At 36.1% G+C, this 10,679-nt stretch overlaps 1 protein-coding gene across 1 annotated transcript; it reads left to right on the top strand.

Moving 5' to 3' along the window:
• Nucleotides 1–1,011: 1,011 nt before the first annotated feature.
• Nucleotides 1,012–10,415, top strand: LOC123323705 (disintegrin and metalloproteinase domain-containing protein 9-like; the record flags this gene model as incomplete). Its single annotated transcript, XM_044912171.1, has 3 exons — nt 1,012–1,027; nt 3,146–3,251; nt 10,232–10,415. Coding segments are annotated over exons 1-3 (306 nt in total), but the record flags the coding sequence as incomplete, so codon positions are not given.
• Nucleotides 10,416–10,679: the final 264 nt, after the last annotated feature.

Genomic DNA, 10,679 nt, shown 5'->3' with positions numbered 1-10,679 from the left:
CCAGCGGGGCCTGATGTAACAACTTACCCTTCACTTTTGAAGGGAAATCTAGATATGTCCCATGCCACCGGCCCCTAGAAATTTCACTGAGGTGGAAGACTCCTGATTTTTTTCTCAGATTTGCTTTCCACCTCTGACATGCAACTGTCTTACCAGTTAGGCTGCAGTATTGCTACTTCTTGCACACTAGGTTCAGTCAGAATAATGTCATCAGTGGAATGGGCCAAAGCGATATCTTGTGGAAGGAAGAGTTGATCAAGATCCCCCCAAACTAAATTACGAGGTAGGGCTGGAGAGTTGCTGTACCCCAAGAGGGGACCGTGAAGGTGTATTGCTGGCCTTGCCAGCTGAAAGCAAGCTGCTTCTGGTGGCCCTTATTGGCCAGGGTGGAGAGAACCGTATCTGCCAGTTCAGCAGCTGCGTACCGGGTGCCAGGATTTACGTGAATTTGCTCAAGCAATAGAACCACAGTAGCTACAGCAGGAGTTACACTCCCCAGCTGCTTAAGCTTCTGATAAACCATTGCTGTTCTCCAAGATCTGTCTGTCTTCTGCACAGGCCAGATAGCTTAGTCGAACTGGATTCTCTCTCCAGTCCTTATTGGTGGTATTGACTCTGCAGTGCTTTCTGGGTTGTGGTATTTATTCCTTCTGGTTTACTATTTTCCTAGGTAGTGGCAGTTCTAGTGGCTTCCAGTCGGCCTTTCCTGCCATAATCGCCCTGACTCCACAGGTCAGGGAGCCAGTGTGGGGATTCTGCTAGTTGCTGATTATGTGTGTTTTAGTCATGCATTCTGGAACTGGGGAAATAAGCACAGGATGGGTTTGGGACCCACTGGGCCCCCTGTGAGTGAGGAGAACCTGAGCCGAAGCTCCATTGACCAGCTGACCTCCATAGCTCCCTACTTTGACTGGTAGACCACCGTGATGTTTTGGGTCTCCTGGATTCAGTGTCAGTTCAGAGCCAGTGTCCAGTAGTTCCTGAGAGGTCTGATGATTTTCCTTTTGCACAATGCCCAGTTACCCTGGTAAATGACCTTAGGTCCTGTTGGGGAAGGATGGGAGAAAGATTAAGAGTATACCTTTTTGGCAGTGTATCAGGGTTCTACCTGAAGGGGACCCGTCCTCCCCTTCATGTAAGGGGTTGAGTCTGTAATAAGGCTCAAGTTTGGGAATTGATTGAGGGCCCATGACACCGTTTTGTTCATTTAACCTAGAACTTTTCTGCTTATGCAGATGTAGTAAAAATTTAGTGGTAGGCTTCCTCTCTTTTTATTTCTAGGAGCACCGTGATCAGCGAACCAATGCCTTAGGTCTGTGCAAGTCACACTTTTCTGATTGCTTCTTTGACTTTGCTGTTCATTATGTAAAAGGAATATCAAGTAGCTGTAATGCAGTAGTTCTGGTGAAAAACTATGGGGAGTATACACTGAGGCATGGCAGCACCTTTTGTCAGCTTGATTTTGATTACACACTGATGCTAGCTGTATTCCTGCAGTGGTAGTCTTTATTGTATTGCATTTTGTGTTTCCTTCCTTGGGTTCAAGTGATTGAGGTTCTCAAGGAAAAGGTTGCTTTCAGCATAATGAGGCAGATTGTTTTGTTTGATAATTGGCAGTGATGGGTTTATGCCCAAACTATCCTGTGATCTTGTTTTCCCATCTTCTTCTGTTTCTGTCTTGAGTCAGTAGGAACAGCAACAACAACACGTTCAAGTGAATAGAATGCATGAGCAGTAGATGTTTGTTGAGGCTTGTCATTAAGACAATAGAGAGTTACTAACAGGAGCTTTTCTGTTTCTCTCCAGAGAGGTACTGGTAAACTATATCCATTACTAATCAGGGTGTGAGACACTTAGTAGGGGATTAATACATATTTAATAAAGAAAGGAAGGAACAGAGGAAGGGAGGGAGAAAAGGGAAAGGAAAGAAGACCCAAATCTTCTATTTTTATTTTTGTTTCTCTCATTTAAGAAGATCAGTCATGTGTACTGTGCTAGATTTCTCAGAAACTAGAGATGCTGACTTTGACCAGACTTCTGCTGCCTCTAGTTTCTGTCTCTCGTTCCGTTATACACCTTATCTTATGGTGGGTGGGTCAGAAAGAGGACTAAAAATTAAATGGGATGTATTTGTGTTAGTCAGGTCATGGGATAGAATAGTAGAGATCTGTCAACTCCAGATCCATTTTGCAAAAATAGGCTGCTTATTGCAGACTAAAAAATAATTACAGATACATTTTAATGAGGTCAATACTGTTATTTAGCAGTGATATCATCTTCATAGAGGCCTGCGGAAAAGTCTAGGACTAAGGGAACTAGAGTTATTTTTTTTTTTTTGGAGATTATCTGGAATTTGTAGAGCTCCTTCTGTTCTGTGGAAGGGCCCTGCTAGGGATGCTGCCACGTGCTGTTTGCCCTGTGCGGGTGGTCCTCTGCCTCTTTCTTGTTCCATCTTCTTTCCCCCCACAGCCATTTTCTTTTAAACAAAACAACATAGCAGTAGATATGTAAGATAGGCGAGTGAATTCCTTTATTCAATAGAAAGTACTGGCATTTTGGCTGAAAAATATTTTCAAGGAAAATTTTTTAGGAATGTGTAATTGGTGGGAGAATTGAACATGAAGTGATAACACATATATAAGATACAAGAAAGCAAGAACAGATTGCTACTTTATCAGCTGTCATGGCTATTTGCCACTCCGACTTGTGAGTGGGGGCATCAAAATTCAGCATCTATATGTGGTAAATAAACCAATAATAATAGCTGGCAGTGTTTTCACCAGCCCTTCCCAGCCTGATCCAACGATGCAGCAGGTACATGTTTGAGAGCCGTGAGAACGGATATGCGGAGAACACCACCAGCCTGTGCGTGTCTTTTCATTTATTTATAATTTCATCTTGTTTAATGGCATTTCTTTTAACGACTTTTCTTTGAGCCCATGCTAACTTTTAAATACAATCTAAGCTTTATTTTTACATTTTGTTGTTAAGTATAAAAGTGGAACAAAAATGTTTTACCTATGAGGCTTGAAACTTTTTAGAAGGTGTTGAGGCAGTTCATCCTGGTGTATGGGTTGTCGTAGGGAATACTTTTATTTCTGAATTAAATTTGCCAAACTTTTTTTTTTTTTTTTTAATGTTACAGAAGCCAAGGCTGCTCCAAGAGATTGTTTCATTGATGTGAATTCTAAAGGTGACAGATTTGGCAATTGTGGTTTCTCTGGCAATGAATACAAGAAGTGTGCCACTGGGTAAGTGGAGGCAAGGTTGTGAAGGAACATGAAAGATTGTAAGACCAGTAGTCTCTAGTATCTTTTATAACTCCTTGCGCCTTCTCACTTTCTCCCCCTTTAATACTGCACTTTTCAAACTTAAACTTTTATAACAGAAGACTTCAGAGAGACTCTGAAAAGAACTAGTAAAATAATTTATTCCTTTTGATGTTAACTGTCTAAAATTTAATAGATTTTAGAATCTTTGTTTTTCCTTATTCTACAATAAGAACCTCAAATAAACACTCTTCCTCTTCTTTTTTTCATTAAAAGATTATGCTGGTAAATGTGGAGGTAAAGGTACCTGCAGTCTTCATTCTGGATGTTGTTATGTTCTTCTTGCTGTATATAATTTTAAAGTGACAGATTAAAACCTTTCTTGTTTCTGTAACATTTGTTTATGGTAAAAATTAATAATTATTAAAAAATTATAAATGAGAAAAAAGTCATCCATAATCTCAATGGGTATATATTTACTAATTTCAATGTATTTCTTCCCCTTTTTTTGTCTCTATGCACTATACAGACACACACTGATATTTTGTATAATTGGAATTAATCTGAAATACTGTGCATCTTTTCGGCCTGCTCGACTTCCTACTTTGCCAATTAGTCTGAGCAACTGTAGTGAAACCATGTTTGCTAAGAAGAAATAACAATAGTGATCTCCGTGTTGTACAATCCCACTGACATTTTTTAGGTCTTCATGCTACTTGACTTTTCAGTAGCGTTCAACTATGTTGACCGTTTTGTCCTTGAAGAAACCCCTTTCCTTGGCTTCTGTGTGGAAATTTCTTCTAGTATTCTTTTCTGTTTCCAGTTGCTCTTTGAATGTGTTTATTTGTAGGCTCCTCTTTCTCTTCTCAGCCATTAAATGGCGTGAGACACCAGCTATGCTGGCCTGCATGTGGTCTTCTGCCACAGGGCCTCTGTGTGTACTGTTCCTTCTGGCTGGCATGTTCTCCACTCCTCCAGATCTTAGTTTCAAAGACTTCCTCAACTTAACAGAACCAGATGCCCTCTTATAGGTGTTCTTACTGCTGTGTACTTTCTCCCCCTTAATATTAGCCAATTTATTTTGTTCTAATTCTTTAACAATTGGTTATTAATATACGGTGTATTTCACAGGATATTCAGAATTTACCTTTCCTGATATATAAAACAGAGTAGATGGAGGGAAAATGAAAAAAAAAACCAAGAAAATATTTCAAAAGGGGATATGAACATGACTTTCGATATCTATCTTGTATAGTTTTAAAAATAGTTGTAGATATAAGTTCTTTTGCATTTATATAGCACTTTTTTGGGGGGAAATCACATTATTATTCTTAATAAATTTTTAGTATATTTAACTTCCATGGGAAGGTTTCATGTCCAAACCACTGCCCTTGTAAGAACAATCATTTAAAAATGATATTATGGGGGCATGTGGGTGGCTCAGTTGGTTAAGCAACTGCCTTCGGCTCACGTCATGATCCCGGGGTTCTGGGATCGAGTTCCACATCAGGCTCCCCCTGCGCTGCGGGGAACCTGCTTCTCCCTCTGCCTCTGCCTGCCACTCCCCTCTGCTTGTGCTCTCTCTCTCTCTCTGTCAAATAAAGAAATAGAATCTTTAAAAGAAAAATTAAAAAAATTAAAAAAATAAAAATGATATTATCTTAGAATAAGATAGAGATTTTAAGGGATAATTTTCCATGTAAAAAGAAGATTGAATACAAAACCAGTTCTAAGCATAGAATTTTCATGATTCTTTTATAGTATTTAGGTAAGACCCAGGAGGGCTCTGTTCTGCACTTTGGGGAGATTGGACTGATCTTGGTTAACATAATTTGTCTAAATTAAAATGAGAAAAGTAGGAACATCAATGTTGAAGGAAGGATGAACTTTGAAAAATTCTATGCTGCTTTTTCATTGAATTTGGTATGTTGTGTCTTCTTTATCATTCAGTTCATAATATTTTAAAATTTATATTGTGGTGTCTCCTGTCACTCTTGGTTTATTGAAAGTATATTGCTTAATTTCCAGATATTTGGGAGTATTCTGGTTATCTGGTTGTTTTTGGTTTCTAGTTTAATTCCATTGAGAACATACTCTATGACTTTAATTCTTTGCAGTTTCTTGAGATGTGAATCATTGCCTAGCATATAGCAGTTTTGGTGAATGTCTATGTACAAGTGAAAAAAAAGTGTATTCTATAGTTATTAGATTACATTATTCTATAAGTGTCAAATTAACAGTCTTATTCAAATTTCCTATATCTTTGGGTTGTATGTGTGTGTTTTATGTTTGTCCTTAAATTTCTGAGAGAAGTATGTTAAAATCTTCAGCTATGATTATAAAGTTGTCTATTTTTCTTTTTAGTTCTATGAATTTTTTTGCTGTATAGCTTTTGAATTTGTGTTATTAAGTGCTTATGTTACTAGGTGCATCCACATTTAGGATGATTATGTCTCCCAGATGAATTGACCCTTTTATTATTCCCAGATTTTCTTCTTTATCTTTGGAATATTCCTTTGTAGCATTTTTTACAGTTTCATTGTTTATATGACTGTTTGGTGGTCACCCTTCATCCGTCAACTGTAAAGTTTAGTGACATGTTTTATCTTTTGTGTTTAGCATAATATTTGGCATATAAAAGTACCTATTAAATATTTGTCGAATGAATGCAGGAACGGATGATATAGCTAATGGGTGGAGAATTAGAGTAACTGATAAAATGAACTGAGCTAAGATCTTGGGATAAGTGGATTAATGCAGACTTGGAGAGAGCTTGCTAAGACATATCTGATTGTTGTCTTTAGCCTGGTTCTGTTCCCATGTTTTTATGAGTAACTTAATGAAATGATAGAAACTACACTTAAGAAACTTATAAATTACTGGGTAGCTGATTTGAAAAACACTTTATAATAGTAGTATAGTATTAATATAGTCATTAGGAATACACATCTGAAGTCAGACTCTGGGTTTGAATACTGCTTCAGCCACTTCACATCTCTGAGACTTTAGACAAGTTGCCTCACTTTTCTCTTTTTTCCCCTCTGTACTTCATTTTTCTGTAAAATAGGGATAATAATGGTACCTATTTCCAGTTGTTGCTTTGAAGACTGAATGTGTTGATGGATGTTAGGACTAAGAAGAGTGCCTGGTCATTGTAGAACTCATCATTATCATTGTTGTCATCTTTGCTATCATTATAATCATCCTCATCATGGAAAATGTATAAAATCTAGAAAAATCTAAAGAAAGTGATATTTATGGTCCTGCCATCCAGAGATACTTCCTTAAATTTTTGTTATATTTCTTTCTTATGTATTCATAAACATTTGTGCATCATACATGTATGTACATACATATGTGTACTCAGAGATCCACACAGTCTGGTTTATACTATTTTATAAATTCATATACTTACTTTCCACTATATTAAGAGCGTTTATAGGATGTAACCAGCTTCGTTTAATCATTTCCTTATTTTAGAAATTCAAGGTTTGTAGTAAATTGCTATTTTAAATAGGGTTGTGATATATACAGCTTAAGTATTTGTTTATTTCTCTGCTTATTTTCTTAATAGATTTTTCTCAAAAAGTATGGATAAGTGTTAAGGCTCCTCATGGCTACTTCCAAATTGACCTTCAAAACATTTAATTGATTTATGTTTCCACTGTCCCCTCACCAATGCTGAGTGTTATCTTAAAAGATACAGTTGACCTTTGAACAACATGAGGGTTAGAGGTGCCAACTTCCCATGCAGTGAAAAATTCACTTATAACTTTTGGCTCCCCCAGAACTTAACTACTAATAGCCTACTATTGACAAGAAGCCTTACTGATAACAAAACAGTTGATTAACACATATTTTGTATGTTACATGTATTATATACTCTGTTCTTACAATAAAGTAGGCTAGAGAAAAGAAAATGTTATTAAGAAAATCATAAGGAAGAGAAAATATATTTATAGTCCTGCGAAAAATCCATGTGTTAAGTGGACCCATGCAGTTCAAACCTGTGTTGTTCTGGGGTTATCTGGACTTTTCCAATTTGTTATATCAAATAGATATTTCATTTTTATTTTAAATGAATTTGTAAATAATTATTTAAGCTTGTTGTTGTTCAAAACATGTTTAAAGGGATATACAGAAAAATTCTGGCTTCTACTCTGATCCTTTTTCCCTGTTCCCACCAGAACAGGTGTGTGTTCTTTTAGCAAAAATTTTTGTGTCTTTCCAGCGTCTTTGTGCAAATGCCTAGTTTTATTCCCCATTGTCTTCCACCCCCGTCGTGCATACCGCAGACAGTGTTGTGCAGATCATATTGTTGTGTGAAAGAGCTGTCTTGTCTTTCAGTATATAAATGGTGTCATCTTTTTTTAAACTTTTTAAATGACAAATTTCAATTATACAGAGGAATAGAAGGAATAGTATGATGAAACCCATATGTCCTAGATTAAAACATTGTTAATAATTTATCATATTTACTTTGTCTAGACTTTGCTGAACCATTTTTAAGTAAATTATAGGCATTATGATATTCACTCCTAAATTCTTTAGTATTCATCTCCAACATATAAGGCCATTCACAATAGCAGTTTCATACCTATCAAAATTAACAATTTCCTAATATCATGTAATACCTGGTCAATATTAAAGTTTCTCCAATTGTCCTTAAATTGTGTTTCATAGCTGTTTTTTTCCACATCAGGATTCCATCAAGGATCACACATTGCATTTAGTTGTTGTGTCACTTAAGTCACTTTTAATCTAAAATAGTCTTCTTCATTTATTTTTTTCTTTTCAATGATAGTGACCTAAGGAAATAACTGGGCCAGTGGTCTTTTAGAATGGCCCATGTTCTGGATTTGTTAGTTTCTTCTCAGTGTTGCTTAACTTGTGTCTCTATCCCCTGATTTCTCTATAAATCAGAAGTTAAATATAAAGTCTTAATTAGATTCAGATAAAACATTTTAGGGAAGAATACTTCATAACTGGTACATTATGTCAAGGAGGCACATAATTCTGGGTTGTTCGTTTTATTAGTGATACTAGGTGGCGATGACCAGATCTTGCAACTGTAGGGTTATGTTTTTCCCGTTACAACTATCAGATAATATGTGGAGGAGTGATGATTTTATACCATATGAATAGCCAGTTTCCCACCAATGTTTCACCTTGCAGTTTTAGCATGCATTGATGATCCTTGCCAGAAGCAATTATTATATTGAGGCTTGCAGTAGAATTTTCCTTTGTAATATAATAGTGAACATCTCTTAGCTTTGTTGGCTGCTTGCATTCCTTATTTTATGAATTGTCTTTTTTATATCTTTGCTAATTTTTTTCTGTGGAAGTGGTTTTTTTTTCTTATTGATTTGTAACAGCTTTTTATATATTGAGTATTTTCCTTTTACTCTTTAATATGTCACTAACACTACACATGAAACTCTAAGTATATCATAGCAACATGAATTTTGGTAGGCTCCAACAGATGTTAACTTAGGTCTGCTTTATGCTATGTTTTGTTTTAGAGGTTTTCATATCTAATTTCAACTAACTATGTGAGATAGACATTATTATTTATCTCTTGTTTTTCAGATGAAGGAACTGAAACCCAGAAAGTGTAAGCACTTTATTCAAGTTAACTAGTGAATAAATGGTGGCATAAGAATAAATGTAAAGTTGAGACAAAATCACTAACTCTTGAGTGCAGGATGGAGGGAAGAGGAGACTTAACAGTATATGCAAAAAGTAAATAGGGGTTTTAGCTAGTGATTAGTTCAAGGGCATCAGCAATGTAATGTAGTTACCATAAAAGCTCCTGTAACCTTGGGCCTAATAGTAGTACAGTATCTAACATAAAGGAAATGTGAGCTCCATTTTATTCTTTGCTTGTCAGGCTATAACTGAAATTTCATGCCCTACTCTGAGTACTGTGCTTCAAGAGGCAGTGAGACAGACTGGAACATATTTAGAGGGGAACTTCCTTGTTCCATGAGAAAGGATTGTAAGGTATTGCTCTGTCGAAGTAAGTATTTAGGAACTACATGATAATTGGCTGCCATGTGGAAGAAGGAGAAGACATTAGCTGTGTGATCTCATGTGGAAAGTCTGGGACCAATGAGGAAAAGTTATAAGGAGATAGATTTTTAACTCAAGAAGTAAAATAGTTTTATGATATCTAGAATGAAAATTTTAGGGAGTGGTGAGTTAGAGAATTAGGTGAGTTGAAGGAAAATAATATCATATATCACTTGGCAGTGATACCATAGAGGAGATTCAAGTGTAGGGTAGGTGCTTGGATCACAAGACAGCCAAGTAGAAAATTTCAATATAGCATCATAAGAGTTGATGTTAGTGGTATTTAGTGTGTTATGAATGGTTATAGGAAGGGCATTTAGCTAACACAGCCTTGGTGATAGGAATTATAGTCAGGCAAGCCTTCATAATGCTTGTTATAATGCTGAATCAGTGAATTGAATTAGTGAATTAATGAATTGAGTCTTAAAGTAACTAAGAGAACCCAAGCTGAGAAGGGTGGAGTCTTTTCTTAGTTATTTTACAATACAGAATCTAATTTTCTCCTTACTGTAACTCTATAAGAAGTCACAACTGAACTTTAGTATAGGCTTATTATTTTCTGTGTGAAAGCATTTATAAAATTATATTTATAAACAACTTTTTCCTTAGACTTTTTTGAGCCCTAGACAGATAGTAAAGAGAGATTAGGTGTGGGGAAGGAAGGAGCATGAACACTACCTGGTACCCTACTAATCCCATCTTAGCATCCACTTATCTCTGCCATATTTGAAGAGAACTGCTTTGATGTGTTTGCTCTCATATGCTTTCTCTGTTGAGATTCCCTTCAACTAAATATCAGTAAACTTTCCTTATGTATCCAAATATGTAATTTTCCTTTTGTATCTACACTGGGTGCATTTTATGTTTGCGTTATTCCTCTATCTTTATAGGAATGCATTGTGTGGAAAGCTTCAGTGTGAGAATGTACAGGACATGCCTGTATTTGGAATCGTTCCTGCTATTATTCAGACTCCCAGTAAAGGCACCAAATGTTGGGGTGTGGATTTCCAGCTAGGATCCGATGTTCCAGATCCTGGGATGGTGAATGAAGGCACAAGATGTGACAATGGAAAGGTAATCAAAGTGTTTTCTCTTTATGAAGTAAAATTTAAAAAATTAAAAGACCCTTATACAAAGTAAGTAGTTGTTCTTTTCTGATTTATAAAAGAAATCTATATTTATTATAGAGATTTTGGAAAATACAAAGCCACCAAGGACAAAATTAAGAATGATTGTTATTCTACTATCCAGATTTCACTGGCAGTCATCTATTTTTTTTTACACTATTATTTTTTTTATTCTTATGTTAATCCCCATACATTACATCATTAGTTTTAG

Source organism: Neomonachus schauinslandi, unplaced genomic scaffold (genome assembly GCF_002201575.2).
Source record: "Neomonachus schauinslandi unplaced genomic scaffold, ASM220157v2 HiC_scaffold_255, whole genome shotgun sequence".
NCBI lineage: Eukaryota > Metazoa > Chordata > Mammalia > Carnivora > Phocidae > Neomonachus > Neomonachus schauinslandi.
This window is presented reverse-complemented; position numbering and strand designations above follow the sequence as displayed.